Source organism: Leptonychotes weddellii, chromosome 6 (assembly GCF_054177405.1).
Source record: "Leptonychotes weddellii isolate Sample4059 chromosome 6, ASM5417740v2, whole genome shotgun sequence".
In the NCBI taxonomy this organism is placed as follows: Eukaryota; Metazoa; Chordata; class Mammalia; order Carnivora; family Phocidae; genus Leptonychotes; species Leptonychotes weddellii.
This window is the reverse complement of record NC_138374.1, coordinates 113,738,721-113,756,241: the sequence shown is the minus strand read 5'-3', so window position 1 is coordinate 113,756,241 and position 17,521 is coordinate 113,738,721. Positions and strand designations below refer to the sequence as shown.

The 17,521-nt window shown below is 40.2% G+C and overlaps 1 protein-coding gene across 7 annotated transcripts in view; it reads right to left on the bottom strand.

Annotated features, from left to right (window-relative positions):
• Positions 1–17,521, bottom strand: part of LOC102743929 (protein phosphatase 1 regulatory subunit 12B) — a 144,778-nt gene that overhangs the window by 61,218 nt on the left and 66,039 nt on the right. The window contains exon 16 of one of the 7 annotated variants that reach the window (XM_081824991.1): positions 3,839–5,479. The exons of the other annotated variants lie outside the window; for them this stretch is intronic. Within the exon in view, the coding sequence (XP_081681117.1) occupies positions 5,456–5,479 (24 nt within the window). The 3' untranslated portion in view covers positions 3,839–5,455. Of the gene's footprint in view, positions 1–3,838; positions 5,480–17,521 lie in introns of those variants that run through there. 7 annotated transcript variants of the gene reach the window in all.

The following is a 17,521-nucleotide window of genomic DNA, read 5'->3' as shown; positions in this document are numbered from 1 at the left end:
GCCTGGGTGGCTCAGTTGGTTAAGCGACTGCCTTCGGCTCAGGTCATGATCCTGGAGTCCCTGGATCGAGTCCCGCATCGGGCTCCCTGCTCGGCAGGGAGTCTGCTTCTCCCTCTGACCCTCCCCCCCTCTCATGTGCTCTCTGTCTCTCTCATTCTCTCTGTCTCAAATAAATAAATAAAATCTTTAAAAAAAAAAAAAAAAGAAAGAAAGAGTATGTGACTCCTGATCTCAAAGTCATGAGTTCGAGCCCCACGCTGGGTAGAGAGATTATTTAAATAAGTAAATAAATAGGGCGCCTGGGTGGCTCAGATGGTTGAGCGTCTGCCTTCAGCTCAGGTCATGATCCCAGAGTCCTGGGATCGAGTCCCACATCGGGCTCCCTGCTAGGCGGGGAGCTTGCTTCTCTCTCTCTCTCTCTCTCTGACTCTCATGAATAAAAAAAAAAAAAAAAAAAAAAACATTAAATAAGTAAATAAATAAACTTTTAAAAATTTTTTAAAAATTACCGATTTTTCCACTACTGATTTAGGAGTTGTACCTTCTATTTCTATATTCCTATTACTTTAGTGGTTATTCCTACATTGAACACACAATTATTTAAATATATTTTTTCTTTACAAGTTTATAAACTTAATCAGTATCCTCTCTACTCAAAATAAGGACCTTACCATACTTTTATATCTTTAACACATTGTTGTTGCTAGAATTTTAGATTGTTTTTTACACATAAAAGAAAAAAAATAGCTTTATCACCATATTTTAATACTTCTGCTTCTAGTATTCCACTGTTTTCTGCATGTACTTTTCTTTTTGCTGAAGAACATTCTTTGGTTCTTTCATCAGCAAGAGTTTGGGGGTTGAGAAGTTAGCCCTTGTGTATCGGCAAATGCCTTTATTTCACTCTAGTATACAGAAATCACTGCCTAGAATTGTAGGTTTATAATTGTTTTTCCACAGCACTTTGAAGATATTGTTACCTACTGCTGCCAGAGCCTAATGCCGATTTGACTACCATTTTGTAGAAACATTATCTGTATCTTTTCTTTGCATTTAAAATTTTTCTCAGAGCACCTGGGTGGCTCAGTCAGTTGGGTGTCTGACTCTTGGTTTCAGCTCAGGTTGTGATCTCAGGGTCATGGGATCGAGCCCCATGTCAGGCTCCAAACACAGAGCCTGCTTTGGATTCTTTCTCTCCCTTCCCCTCTGCCCCTCCTCCTGCTCATGCTCACTCTCTCTCTCTCTCTCTCAAATAAATAAATAAAATCTTTAAAAAAAATTTTTCCCCTCATCATTAATATCCTACAATGGATTCATTATGGATAGGATTAGTAGCTATAGGTTTATTTATCGTGCTTTAAGGGTGAGGTTTTTCTATTCTAAGGACTCCTGCCTTCATGGATTAATACTCAACTGCAATCTTCATTATTATTATCCCCTCTTTATTCATTCCCTTTCTCCGCTCTTTTGTGCCTCCTGGCAGACCTGTGCTTGAGCTCCTCAGGCCGTGTTCTGTGTCCCAATTCTCCATGTCTCCTACCTCCATCTTGACACTGCACTGAGACGTCTTCTTTGCCCTATTTCCAGTTCACTGGTTTTTCTCTGAAGCTGGAAGCAGTACGCTGTGCAGTCTCTCTCTTCTGTCACTTCAACATTAGATATTGTTTTCATTTCAATGTTACATTTTCACTTCCAAGACTTTGAAGTGGTTCTTTCTCACACCTTTCTGTTCTTGTTTCATTACCCGTTATTCTTATTTTGTGGGATCTAACCTGTTTGTTGAGAATTTTAACTTATTTTAAAACCCTCTTTAGGTTGTTCTATTATCTTTTTCTCTCAGGTATCAATCCTCTCATTTGTTGGGTCTCCTGACTGCTTTTCATGGTCTTAAATTTTATGAATTCTTTGTAGTATTTTGAGGACTCAATTTCTATGACAGTGTTAAAATATGAGTACCTGTCTCTACAGGGTGGTTTCAAGTTGCCTCAGCTTAGACCTGGTAAGATGCTGGCCTTGAACCTGATCTTAAGTTGACAGCTCTGGGTTCTATCTTCAGTGGGTCCTTGTGCTTGCTGCCTCTGGCTGTCCTTCCTGATTTCTGGTCATGTGTAAGCGGTGTATTTCTGTGATGCTACTGGGATGAGCTGAACTAACCCAGCCCACATCTGCAGACAGCATAGTGTGTTCCTGGTTCATGCTCTGAGGAGGCAGAATCCTTACAAAAAACCCTGACCCAATTGCCTATATCCCTTTATAGCTCCCCTACCACAGTGGCTTTTCTCTCCATTATTGGCCCTCTAAAGAGACTTACTTTCTTGTTTTTAAGTATGATTGTGTATTTTTAAAAATCTTTAAAAAATATATACCCATTACTTCTTAACTTTGTAATGAGAGGAAAAGGATTCAGTGTCCTTACTTTGCCATCCTGACCTGGAAGTCCTAGGAGAAGCTTTTATTTTTGAAATAATAACAGTTCAATTCTCCTAACCACACCAGTCTATAAACATTAGCAAATATATCCAAGGTTCAAAATCAAAATCAACTGTAGTGGAGGAATATTCTGGTTACTTGGAAGTAGTTTGGATTGAAATACGTAACAGACTGAAAACTCAGAAACGGAGGGAAGATGATTTTAAAAAGGTATGAAACTTGGGACAGCAGCGGACTTTATTGTAGACCTTGGTGTATAAACTCTACCATAAATGGAATTGGACTGAGAAAAAGAAGAGGGTGCTTTCCACAGCCCTAGGCACAGCATTGTAGCCAGCAGAGTCTTTGTAATAAGCACCACCTGCACTCCTGCACCTGGAAGACAGCCATCAGCACAGTGGAAAGAATGCTGATCTGGGAATTCAGAACTGTTCTAGTTCATTCTCTGCCACTAAGCTATTGTACAGCATAGGTTAAGCCATGATCCCTTTTGGGGCCCCAGGTGTTTTATCTGTAAAATAAGGGAGTTGGGCTAGAATAGCTTCTAAAGTACCTTCCAGAAATAATTTTCTGTGATCTCAACAGTTTGGTACTTCATAAGTATGCCGAGTCTTCCACTCTTCAGTTTGCTGAGTAAATAACTTGGCAGGTAAAGGAAGAAAACCATGCATTCCTGAAATCAGTCTTCAAACTGAAACACAATCACCAGAGGTATGGCTTTTTCTGATCATCACTCTGCAAAGGAACAGCCTACTGGTCCCTGGTGACTGGATGAAGTTTCTGTGTGGGTGTAGACACAATCCAAGTTTTAAATAGAGAAAAGCAAACCAAGCCAGACCAAAATAAAACCCCTACACACAGTCTCAGACACCACAGAGGAAAACAGGTCTTTTCTACAAACATGTCTGTCACTGATAGTTGAGAAGAAAATGAAAATAAATCTCACACTGATCACATCAAAGTGCAGAGAGGGGCAAAAGTGAGCAGCCTGCCGCAGTCACAGGACGTGAGGGGTCTGACTCTGCACACTGGAAAGTCTGCACAACCAGAAATTTCATGTGAATAGAAATGTAGGGAAGAGAATGAAGAAGGAAAGTGTAAAGTTGGGAGTTCTACTGGAAAGAAGGAAGAGTGGATTAAAAAATTAGGTTAAGGAGGCAAGGAATACTCAATAACTCTTAGAGCTTCTCAGCGCTTTGACTATGGTCACAGTGGGAATTTATATGAACTACTTAATTTCACCACACTGCACTAAAAGTCACGTAGATTCCAACTTCATAGGTGTGAAGATGGAGAATTAGCATATAACCAGCCCCACTCCCAAGCAGTCTTCAGATAACATTCTAAAGACATTTTTTAAAAACAAAAACACAAGCCAACATTCATTGAAAGGCACCTCACCATCCACACTGCTGTATACGTGGACACAGATGATATTAGGGATGGGGCGGGTGCCCAGCAGACTTCTCGACTCCACCATCCAATACCTCCACTCTACCAGAAACACGCAACCCATCACCAGAGAGGGAAAAAGTGCTCTGACAAAATTCCCACTTGGTTCAAGCAGTCTTCACTCTCAGGCAAGCCTTCACTTTTGGGAAGTTTGTGGGGCCAAAGCATTTAAGAAAAAAAAAAAAAATACAAGTAACAGGGGAGCATTAAAGAAAACGAGGAAAAATAGAAAAAAGCCAGTCATATTTAGTCGCACCTTAGAAACACAATCACTGGTAACACTCTGGAGACATCCCCCACCCCGGTCTTTTTCCCTGGGCCTGGGTATCCTCTATCCCTTCACAGTTGTACTCCTATTACGTACATAACTGTGCATCTAGTTCATTCAGTAATCTTTTTATCATAAGCATTTATCCAGGTTATTACACTATCTTTGTAACTCATTTTTAAATGGCTGCCTCATACTCTAATCTGTTCCAAGGAAACACCCCTAAATGGCTAGTAGTCAGGGAACAGTAAAACAAACTATGATTCATAGTATTCCATTGCATGGATGAATCATAGTTTACTTAACTGCTGCCAGAATACTGGACATTTAGGTTGTTTCCAATTTTTCCACTATTACAAACAGCTAAATGGACTCAATCTGTTTTGTTCAATAGTACCTAGCAAACAGCTTTTCACATAATAGGTACTCAAGTATTTACTGAATGAATAAATGTTTACAGAGCTACATACAATAACATACCCTGTGATGAAAATCTCTGCATATAAAGCTTCCCCGACCCTCTTATATTTAGGACTGTTTCTTAGAGAAAGATTTCCGTAAGTGGAAATTCTGTATCAATTTGGGGCTTTTCATAGTTTGACAATTTGCTTTCCGAAAAGGAAGTATTAACTTGCATTCTCAACAGTAAAATACGAAGAGGCCCATTTCACCAGACTCTCACCTAAATAGGGCATTATCTTTTCAAAATCTTTGCCTATTTTGGTCGGTAAAAAAAAAAAAAGCCCTACTTACAATACTAATTTATAGTTTTGAATACTAGTGAGGTTATATACTTTCCCTTATAGATGTTAACCAGTTGTCCGTCTTGAAATAGTTTTCTAATAATCATGACTATCTAAATTAAATTTATTCCTTGAAGCTCCGTGGTAGGTTGCAGTAAAAAAACACTTTTAGGAAGTAAATTCTGGAAGAAACTTTAAGGGACTAAGCTAAATGCATAGCTGGGAACAGCTTATTCATAGCTTATTCATTATTACACTGCAATGTGCTTTTATTAATGGTCAAGTTGGAAGCTAGAACTCTCAGTTCTTGACTTTTCCCTAATACTTACTTGTTATATAGCTCTGTTTTATTTGTGTCATTTTTCTGGGGTGATGACGTAACCTAGGAGGGGGAATGCTGGGAGGAAAAGTTCCCATATAATTCTTCCAGAATTTTTCTTTCAGGAAGCCATTCCAGATTAATCCAGAACCTCTAAGGGCTGTTTTCCACAACTGCACTCTATTGAACTTCTTTAGTTACGATAATCTTGGGATGGCTTAGCAGAACTTTGTCAATCCTGAATTAGGCTTTCTCTCTGAAGGCGCTCTGTAAACAAGTAAGTGAAACATAAAGAAAGGTAAAAAAATGGTCAGAGGAAACATGGTAGGTCTGGACAACATTACCAGTAATGAGAATCTGACAATGACTGACAATCACATCTCACTAGCTAATCCAATAACTAGCTCCTTTCATAATTGCTAGCATAACATGGAAAATGCTCCTTTGGGGTAGAGGAATATTTGCTTTTCGTTCCTTCAAAACATGCTTGCAGGAGCAGGCAAGAATGTTGATCTACCATCTGTTCTCAACAAGGAGAGGAAGCAGAAATGTGGAATAAGGACGGTTAGGAGGAAGCCCAATTCAGAGTAAAGCATGGAATCAGACAGTCACCACAATCTGCCAAATGAAATGATAATTAGATGTGTTTGAACTCTTCCAAGTTTTACGAAGACTTTCTTTCTTTCTCTCCCTCTCTCTCCCTTCCTTCCTCCCTCTTTCTCTCTTTCTTTCTTTCCTCCTTTCCTTTCCTTCCCCTTCCCCCCTTTCCCTTTCCCTTTTCCTTCCTTCCTTCCTTCCTTCCTTCCTTCCTTCCTTCCTTCCTTCCTTCCTTCCTTCCTTCCTTTCTCCCTCCCTCCCTTCCTTCCTTCCCAGCAAACCATCTTGGAGCTTTGCCCACAGAGCAAATGGCTACTAACCAGATACTATTAACTCATCAAGATCATTATTGCAGACAGTCACAGAGAGAAGGGACCACTGCTTTGTCACCCAGACCACCAAACTGCTCTCACACGCCAGCAAGATCTCCGTATTGCCAAATCCACTGGGTACTTTGGGGTTCTCAGACTCTATGTGGACTACAGAATCAAACTGGATATGATTACAGAGGACTGTGGTAGCTACAGTTTGTTTTCCCAGCGCTTTATCCCTTTCTCTCCTTTTGGTAACAGGATCCTTACATCCTGTGGAGAGCCATCCATGGGGCTGACCTTCTCCTAACCCTACCCGGGCAACGACTGGTAGCTGCTGCCGCCTCCTCATTAGCAACCATCACTACCACCGTCATCATTACCATCACCATGGTAGCTAACATTTATGGAACACTTACCATGTCCAGCACTCTAAGCTTTATCTGTATTATCTCATTTGAAGAAATGACCCAAGTGATAGCTACTGTTATTTCTTACATGTTAGAGTTGAGGAAACTCAGGCACAGAAGGAGTACGCACTTTGCCCAAGGTTGCACAGTAAGTAGCAGAGCAGGGATCTGAACTCCGATACCTTCGTTCCAAAGTGCTGGCTCTTTTATTTTTATTTTTTTTATAAATTTTTTTTTTAAAGATTTTTATTTATTTTTAACAGAGATAGAGAGAGAGCACAAGTAGGCAGAGCAGCAGACAGAAGTAGAGGGAGAAGCAGGCTCTCCACCGAGCAGGGAGCCCGGTGCGGGGCTCGATCCCAGGACCCTGGGACCATGACCTGAGTCGAAGGCAGTCGCTTAACCAACTGAGCCACCCAGGCGCCCCCAAAGTGCTGGCTCTTAACCACTATGCTTCACTGCCCCTCTAACCGTCTAATCTCTGGCTACAGAAACTGGTTCAGGGAAGTTTACCTGACCCAGGCAGGGTCAACTGGATAGATGAACACTAAGACAGAGAAGATATTTTTCCTCTGTGGTCTACACAGAGAAGGAGGCAGGACTCTGAGGACCAAGTTTTAGCCTCCTGCATTTCGCTATGCCTGACACCAGCCTGGATCAACGTACAGATTTCCCAGTTACATAAGCCTTTTGCTTGAGCTATACGAAGTTAAGTTTTGGTCACCTCGAGTCCTTGAAACTTTTCACTCCATTGTTTGATGGAACAAATTCTTTCCTGGCTCTTTTCCTTCTCTGACCATTTCCTCCCTGGTCTCTTTCATGAGCACCTCTCCTCCTCGGCTTATCCCGTAAGCACTGGTGTGGCCGGCCTCTGTTCTAAACTGTCTATTTCTCCTTTCTCACAGCAGTGGTCCCCCTTAGCACCCCACAAACCTTCTGAGAGGCCTCCCCTTGGGCATGTACTCCTTTTGCCCACCCTGCTTTAGAATCATTGTGATACCAAACCAGTTACTCCCACAAGTGCATCCCTCACAACAATGGGGAAGAAAAAAAGTTGAGAACCAACTGCTCTCTAACTTATTCTTGGAAAATATCATCCTTTTCATAGTTCAAAACTATTACCAGCAGGCTGATACCCTCTAACTCTTTATTTCTGGCCCCTTCCTTCCCCACACTTCAGGCCTATGTATCTAATTGCCTGTAAGATATGTAATTTCATGTGTCTGATAGGTACCTCAAAGTCAGCAAGTCCAAAAGCAAACACACGATCTTCATTGCAAACACGTTCTTCCTTCTGAATTCCCAGTCTCATTAATGGCATATTATCCAAGCAGTCATCAAAATTGGAAACATGAATGTCATTAATTGGACTGTTCTACAAATCTTCATAGAAGACATCCTAAATACTAGATATTCTGCTAGATCCTGGGGGAGCTAAAATAATGAACAAGAAACAGACCTGCTTTTAAGGATTTTAGTTTAACTGGCGAATACCACACAGTAATAATTATCACTGTGTATTAAAGATTAATTCAAGATACTGAGGAGAACCTAGTCTACTCTGAGGAGGGGTCAAAGGAAGCAATCTTGGAGGCCCTAGGTGGGGCCTAACCTAAATCATGAATGGGTGTTAAAAAAGGGAGTGGGGAGAGAAAGAGGCAGTAAAGTAGGAGGAAGAGCATTCCAGGAAATGGGAATAAAGTGTGAAAGCTCAAAGATACGGGGGAAAAAGACTGATTTAGTATTATTATACTAGCAGCTTTTGTTAATTAAAAACTCGCTAAAGCTAGGCACTATTTAAAGTGAAATACATTATTATTGCTGTCCTTACATCAGGCCTACAAGATAGGAATAACAATCTCATTTTTACAGTCAATTAAAGTACTTTCAGATCAGAGAGGTTAAATTACTTTTCCAAGACCATACAGCTAGTAAGAGATGGAACTAGCTTTGGACCTAGGTTTTCTGGCTCCAAAGCCAATACTGTTTCTACCAATCCATGTATCTTCTCAACCACTCTAGACTCTTCTTTATGTTTACTGTCCACATCCAGTAAAATATCAAATCCTGTTTAGTTTTCATATTTCTTAAGTTTCTTCCATTCAAACCATACTTAACGTTAGAAATCTCATTCATTATCTTTCATTTGGACACTAATAGACTCTAATTGCTCTTTAGGTATAAAAAAAACTCTGTGTGTGTGTGTGTGTATGTGTGTGTGTGGTGTGTTGTGTGTAGCAGAAAGTCAGATCAGAACTACTTCATTTTCCCCATATGAGATCCACCAACTTATATATGTTCTCCTGATCCAATGGAAGAAATATTCCTGTTTCTGTCTAGAGCCGGCCCTGGAGTAATCTAGGGCGTGGTCATGGACTCCTGTTTTCTTTACAACCTTTTCCTGAGAGATCTCTCCCAGTTCACCACCTCCGAGTATCATCTCTAAGGCAATGAATCCCAAATATCTTTATCTCCAGCTCTAATAACTCTCACGAACACCAGATTCCTATGTGCAACTGCCTATGTGATATCTCAACTTATATGTCTGTTAGGAATATCACCTGCCCCATTAAAATGTGAATATTATGAGGGGCAGGAACATTGTCTACCTTATACATTTCTGTATCCTTAATGCATAATATTTGACACATACTAGGTAACCAATAACTATTTCTTGATTGAATAAATGCATGCTGCTATGTGAGCCAAAGACTTCCTGAATGGGACCGGACTGTCCTAGGGGGCCTTTAAGAATTTGATTCTCTATGGGTTAAATGGGCATTTTTGGAGTAGAACAAGGAGTAGAGATTGGCTCTAAGTCCCCTCAGTGTGCCACAGTTAATCCTACTTTTTAATAATGACCTACCTGGGATATTAGCAATCCCTAAATATTATACCTGTAGGAACAGTGTTTGTCAAATGTGCCTGTTAAGAATCACCTAGGAGACTTCTATTATAATACAGATTCCCAGGTTTTCCACCCTCCACCACAACATCCTTTCCTAATTCAGAATCTCAACAGGGAGAGGCCTGAAATTCTGTATTATAAACAAATGACCCCAATGATTCTTATTGACAAGTTTGAGGAAGACTACTACAGAAGCTTCACCTATTACATAATTATTGAAAATGGCTCAGCTTGCCAGATAGCAGTATCCAAACTTGCCCTTGGCTCTAAGTCGAACACCCCAGAAATGATTTATAAGTTGTCCAAACAATATTTCATGAGTTCATTTCATTCGAGAACCAGAGGTCACCAGTGACTGAAGAGACTTCTTAGACACCATGTCATACATTAGGCAGACCTTTATTCTATAGAAAGGATCTGGTTTTGTTTACTTGGCACAAAATTAACTGTGCCAACACATCATTGATTCCGATATGTGATATGAGTCTTTACTGTGACCTATCACTGTCAGCTCTCATCACTTTTTTCCTTAAAGCTGTTCAAGAACCAGAATTTTAGTTTCTCTTTCCAAAAATCCACTCCTCTTAATGATCATTTCAAGTAAGCCCAAGGTCAAAGCTTTATTTATTTATTTTTTAAAGATTTTATTATTTATTTGACACAGAGAGAGAGAGACAGCTAGAGAGGGAACACAAGCAGGGGGAGTGGGAGAGGGAGAAGCAGGTTTCTGGCTGAGCAGGGAGTCCGATGCCCAATGCAGGGCTCGATCCCAGGATCCTGGGATCATGACCTGAGCCGAAGGCAGACACTTAATGACTGAGCCACCCAGGCGCCCCTAGGTCAAAGCTTTAAAGATTTCTGTCACCGCCCTCTGTAAATCTCCCCCAAATTCTTCCTGTATATATTCTGCAAACTGAAAGTTAACAAGGCAAAAAAACTAATAAACTCCATAACCTACTCCTGACTAAGGAATTCAATGACAACCAGCAATTAAAGTGAATGACAGGTACCCTTCCAAGAATCTGTGAGCCTTAAAGCGAACTTATTTATGGCCATAGCCTTAAAAAAACAGAATTTCTCAAGTGTCAAGTGATTATATCTCCCCAAGCTGTAATTTTAGCTAACCTCAAAGTCAGGTCTGTGGGAGGGAAGAAGGGATAGGATCCGATGAAAAAAGCAGATAGGGACATTAATTAGGAGAATCAACCATTTCAGACTTTCTCCTCAAAAGGTAATGAACGACCAGACGGTAGCTATACTGTAGTAAGCGTAGCATAACCTATAGACTTGCTGAATCACTATGTTGTAGACCTGAAAGTAATGTAACATTGTGTTCAACTATACTTCATGAAAAAGATAAAAACATGTTTAAGAAAGATAAAAGGTAATGGGCGCCTGGGTGGCTCAGTTGGTTAAGCGACTGCCTTCGGCTCAGGTCATGATCCTGGAGTCCCTGGATCGAGTCCCGCATCGGGCTCCCTGCTCCGTGGGGAGCCTGCTTCTCCCTCTGCCTCTGTCTCTCTCTCTCTCTGTCTCTCATGAATAAATAAATAAAATCTTTAAAAAAAAAAAAAGAAAGATAAAAGGTAATGAACTAAGACGGAACAGAGAAACTACATTTAAAATGACATGGAAGAAATTCTCCCTCCTTTACTCCTTCATTCAGGAATCTTTAAAGCTTGTTTTCTGCAGCATGACCAGAACTGATGCTTCTCCAAGTGAGGACAAACAACACGTATCACTCCAAATGACTTCCTCTGCCCCACAAAGTGTCAATGATACTAAAGAATCAGAGGAATTGGAAAAATGCTGAATTACCAGAAAACCGCTTGGATGAGAACAAATTGACATTTGGAGCCATGTTTACATCAGCAAACATTTCTGAGTCTGTAACCAAGACCAGAGGCTGGCAAACTGTGGCCTGGGCGGTAAGCCAACTCCAGCCCACCAACTTGTTTTTATAAGTAAAGTTTTATTGGAACACAGACACTGCATGTATTGACATATTGTCTACGGTTACTTTCCCACTATAATAGAGGAGTTGAGTGGGGTGCCTGGGTGGCTCAGTGGTTAAGTGTCTGCCTTCGGCTCAGGTCATGATCTCAGGGTCCTGGGATCGAGCCCCGCATCGGGCTCCCTGCTCGGCGGGAAGCCTGCTTCTCCCTCTCCCACTCCCCCTGCTTGTGTTCCCTCTCTCGCTGTGCCTCTCTCTGTCAAATAAATAAATAAAATCTTAAAAAAAAAAAAATAGAGGAGTTGAGTAGTGGCAACAGACTACACGGACCACAAAGTAGAAAATATTTACACCAGGCCCTTTATATAAAAGCTTTGCTAAGCCCTGACCTAGAGAGTGTAATGTACCAAAGATGAAAACTAGGCTGGCCCTGCCGCCATTGTCCTCCCCGCCCCACACACTACTGGAGAACAGGCAGAGACATCTGCCCTCCCCGTGGACCATAGGAAGGCAGTGTTCACCCTCCACAAGAGCCAGCAAGCAGCTATACTAGACACTGGGAGAAATGAGACACTAAGCATTCAGCAACCATAGACAGCCCCATGACTCACTAATTTTGTATATCACTTTTAAAAGTCCCCCAAGAGCTAAGTAAGTTTTAGTCTGAGCTATTAACTTGCCAGTGTTTTTTAAATTGAGGTGTATAGGGCGCCTGGGTGGCTCAGTCGTTAAGCGTCTGCCTTCGGCTCAGGTCATGATCCTGGGATCCTGGGATCGAGTCCCACATCGGGCTCCCTGCTCGGTGGGAAGCCTGCTTCTCCCTCCCCCACTCCCCCTGCTTGTGTTCCCTCTCTCGCTGTGTCTCTGTCAAACAAATAAATAAAATCTTTAAAAAAAAAAAAAATTGAGGTGTATATGACACATATTAGTTTCACATGTACAATATGATGATTAGGTATTTGTATATAGTGCAAAATAAACACCATGATGATAAGTCTAGTTAAAATCCCTCACCATAGTTACAGAGTTTTTTTTCTTATAATGAAAACTTTTAAGATTTATTCTCTTGGCAACTTTCAAACATGAAACACAGCATTTTAAACTACAGTTGCCATACTGTTCATTAAGTCCCCATGACTTATGCCAATGGGTCTTAAAAATGTCCCTCCTTTCTTCTCAGTAGTCAAAACATTGGTATAGTTTAAGGTGTAAGAGTTCAGGGTATAAGAAAACATTTTTAACGCATTAAAAAAGCCAAATATTTTCAAAAGTACATACTGGTAAACCACACCTATATGAACATTATCTTGAAAAATCATATTTGGATATAAAACTATGGGTTTTCTATGAAAGAAATTCATGTCAACTAAATGGCTGCTGATTCTTAAACTTCTTTCATCGAAAACTGAGATAGTATACAGAAAATTAAGACTGGTAGATTGTAACCATTTATCTTTACATTTTCACCCCAACTATCCTACATTTTAGGTCCTACATGAATAAGACCTTTAAAGGCAACATTTGTTAGTGCCTTGAGGGCAACATTCCTGCTGGGGCAAATCTATAAACACTCCCTTTGCTGAAAAAGAGATGCAAATCCCACACTAAGCTTTTTACCTCAATCATGGGGCTAGAACTCTGACATTAGCTAAGCCTAAGCCATGGTTAAAGCCATGCTATCAAGAGAAGAAATAAATACTTTCATAACTAAGGTAACCCTTAGATTCCAACTGAAAGAGAATTATTCCTGGAAGTTCTCTGTAATCAAAGCCATCACAGGACTGACTACTTTGATAAAAGAGTTGAACCCAACTGCTTTGAAGACAATGTTATGAGACTGTCATCATGGTAATGATGGGGTCCCAGGAATGCTCAGGTTGGAAATGATCCTTTTCTTAAAAATGTCATTAGTCAGTCTTGAATATGTTTAAAAAAAAAAACTTAGGGAAAATACCAGCAGAAAATTCATCAGAATGTTAAAGAGTAATTTCCTCTGAGTGATATAACTTTGGACAGTATTTTCTTGTTCTTTATAATACAAAGAATCCCCTTTTATAACAAATATTTTCTAACAGCAACCCCCCCAATCTTTACTATTCTGAAATAAAACTCATAGATACAAAACGTAGCTTAAATTATTTAAAAAACTATGAAGAAAAACAAAAGAAATTTATAATGAAATATGTATTTCAAAGTATAAACTCTTGGGCCAATAATACTAGAAGGTATAATGAAATAATCAGAGGCTTGGACCCATTATAGATCACCATGAAGATCGAAGTCAGATGCAGATCTGTAGAATGTGTTTTATAACAATGCCACTTATGCAAGTGGGAGTGCTATCAGGAATGATAAAACTAAAACTACAGTTTTTCCTCAGTACATGGTGGTTGAATTTTTAGATTCCCTCTGCCATAAAATGTGAGTTTATACATAAAATCAAGTTTGCTTTTAGACTCAGATAACAGAGCATAAGTTTTCACCTATGAATGTCCAGGAAGATAGTCAAAAGTCAAGTAAGCTTTACATGGGACATACTAGGACAGCTAGCATCTCTGGCCCCTGTCCACTAAATGCATGTAGAGCATCCCCCATCACTGTGACCCTTAAAAATACCTCTATGAATGTTTGTAACCTCTACAAATGCTCCCACTGCTTTTAAGAACCACTGATTTAGGGCGCCTGGGTGGCTCAGTCGGTTAAGCGACTGCCTTCGGCTCGGGTCATGATCCTGGAGTCCCGGGATCGAGTCCCGCATCGGGCTCCCTGCTCGGCAGGGAGTCTGCTTCTCCCTCTGACCCTCCTCCCTCTCATGCTCTCTGTCTCTCATTCTCTCTGTCTCAAATAAATAAATAAAATCTTTAAAAAAATAAAAAAAAAGAACCACTGATTTACACTTTTCTATACTTCATATATTTTCTATAATGACATATGTTACCTTTATAATCATAAAAAAAGTTCCAGCAGAGTTTCAAGCTCAACAAAGAGACAGAAGGTCACAGGTCACTAACACAAACTAATACCTTGAAGGCAATCTGAGGCAGAAGAAATTGGAAGAAAGTAAAAGGTCAAGGGGTTAACTGTACTATCCTTACTAGTTGATAAACCTTCCACATCTTTGGATAAGAAGTTTGAGCAAAGCCCAAACAGATACCTTGAAGGGCAATTTATTCTGTCTTGAAAAAGATTTCTGACTACAGCAGAATTCACTGATGTAATGGGACAGTGGGTCCAAAAATTACAGGGTCTCAAAGGAATACATGTGAGCTTTGATTACTGAGATTTCCTTGGCAACAGCACGACCTAAAATTAATAGAGTCCTTAAAAGGAAGATGCCAAAAGAAACTTTGTTGATTTATATAGCTTGAGCTAAAAGCAAGGCACAGTATGACCCATATATAGAAAATCATAGCATCTGCAGTATTTTAAGAAACTACAGTTGCAAAGCAAGAGCAAATGTATAGTGAAAGGAAAGATCCTTCCAGGCTAATATGGAGTCAACCACTAGAGAAGATTCTTTAGTGCACACTGGATAGAAGGCAGCTTCCCACACACAGAGCTCGTTGGCTGCCATGTCTCAATCTCCATCTCCTTCCTTGGGACTTCCTATTGTCATCAATTGTACAAATCCAGGACAGCTTGCTTTTCTTCATGTGAAAGCTTGCCAACTCCCACAGGCTGGCTACGACAAGACTGTTTATAACAGCCATCACTTATTAAATCTATCTTTATTTTTAATATCCTTATAAGCATTTTTATATAACCAAATTTCTCAGACTTCTCAAAACCCTCTCAATTTGGGGACAAACTACCCCATTCTCGTCATCTTTTTTTTTTTCTTATCTGGCTAAAGATAAAGAGGCTGAGGGAGGAAAATCTATATTTTCTTATCCTTTCACTTGATTAAAAGGAAGAGAGGCTTACTTAAAAAAAAAAAACCAAAACACAAGATTGTGGTTGTTATATGGTATACTGTGAAAAATATTACTTTATTACATAAATAACTAATCCTGATAGCTCTGACAGCTCACCTACGGTGTCTTTAAACTTAGTCAAACTGTTGTTCTATCTCAACAGTGCAGTCTTGTCTGGGACATACCTTACCATATTAGGCAATCAAGCCCCAGAGAGAGGAGAAAGCAAAACAGTCCTAGGATTTTACCTAAAAGGAGAATGGCAAGGATACTGCCCAGTGGCGGAGAGCAGACAGAAAATCGCTGGATGCCTTCCAGCAGATTAAGGGGCTTCACAAGATTAAGTAACAAGATTAAAAAATACTGCTTGAGAGAGAGGAAAAGATGCAGCAAATAGCCAGAAGCAAAGCTGTGAAAAAATTAGAGCAAATAGGCAAAGGCGCTATTATTTACTCAAAGAAAAGAGTGTGTGTGTGTGTTGGGGGGTGGAGTGTGGGGGAGATTAAAGATCTATAAAAGTAGGAACTAACTATTGGAAACACTGGCAGAGAAAGATAAATGGGAGGGGTAACTGAGGCATAGAAATGAAAGTCTTCTTGATTGACAGAGAAATCTGCAGGGACTTGATTTGACCAGGTGCTCAAAGAGTTCCCAGCAAAATTGGAAACATTGAATTCTTGCTTCTTCCCTTTCTACTCATTACTCATTTCTCCTGCTTCAGCAACCCCCTTTAAAACTTATTTCTCAAAATTCATCAGGTACATTTTCAGAACACAGACATATACTGGAGTTAGAGAGGAGCCCGGGCTACTTCTCTGACTCTCCAAAGAATCCATTCTTTATGGATAAATTAATAAATAACTTCAAGATCACATGATTCTAAGGTCAACGAAAGTATTCCAAAAGACTTACACTCATGCAGACTTCGGAACCTACAGTTTGGAAGACAGCATGAATGAATCTCAATTATCTCTAACTATTTAAATGTATTTCTTCATTTTCACTTTACAACTTTAAGAGGTAGCTACTATGATTATCTCTACTGTACAGATGAGGAAACTGAAGCTTATCAGTTTCAACTTATCCAAAATAGCTAAGTGGCCCAGGGAGTCCATCTAGCTCCTGGGTCTGCACTCTTAACGACTATGCGATACATAATAGAAAGATTCTCCTGAAGGTAGTACAATAGCCATGGACTAGGAACTCAGCTATGTGATCCTGGCAAGTTACTTAATCTCTCTGGGCTTCAGCTGTTATCTTTAAAATGAGAAGTTTAGCTAGTTAACTAGAAGTTTAAGTCTCTTTCAGTTCTAAAATTCAGTCTATAATTGCCATTCTAGCCATCACGGAGCTAACTCAGAGTTTAGCATATGACAGCCCTCAGAAATAAGGTTTTCAAAGAAGCCTTCTTATTCTTAAGTGGAATGGAAGTGCTAGTTATTCAAAGATGTAATAAAGCTAAGGGAGATTAGGCAAAGCAAAGGGGACCAAAAGCTGAGTCAACTTAAAAGATCACCTGCAAATATGGTTAATCAATAGAATTCTTCTGATTTAACCAAAAACAGTCATATCCATATTCTCAGAGCTAAGTGCTAGGATTCATCAGTTTCCTTTGTGGTTCTTCCCCTTTTCACTTTGAATTTTGGAGTGCCCCAGGGCTCTATCTTTGGATTTCTTCTCTGTCTACTTTCATTCTCTTGGTGATCTCATTCAATCTCATGGTTTTAAATACAATCTATACATTTGCTGACATTCAAGTTCGTATGTCCAGTCTGGACCACTCACTTGAACTCCAGACTCCTACTGCTAAGTCTTCTCTTGACATTTCCAGGTGGATGTCAATCAGACATATTAAATTTGACACTCCTAACACCGAAACTACAGGGGCGCCTGGGTGGCTCAGTCGATAAGCGTCTGCCTTCGGCTCAGGTCATGATCCCAGGGTCCTGGGATCGAGTCCCGCATCGGGCTCCCTGCTCAGTGAGGATCCTGCTTCTCCCTCGCCCTCTGCTGTTCCCCCTGCTTGTGTTCCCTCTCTCACTGTCTCTCTCTCTCTGTCAAATAAATAAATAAAATCTTTAAAAAAAACCAAAAAACAAAAACAAAACTACATGCCTGCTCGCCCCCCACTAAATTCATTCCTTCCACAGTCTTCTATATCTCAGTTAATGAAAACTCCATACTTTCAGTTGCCTTAGTTAAAAGCGTCAGTGTC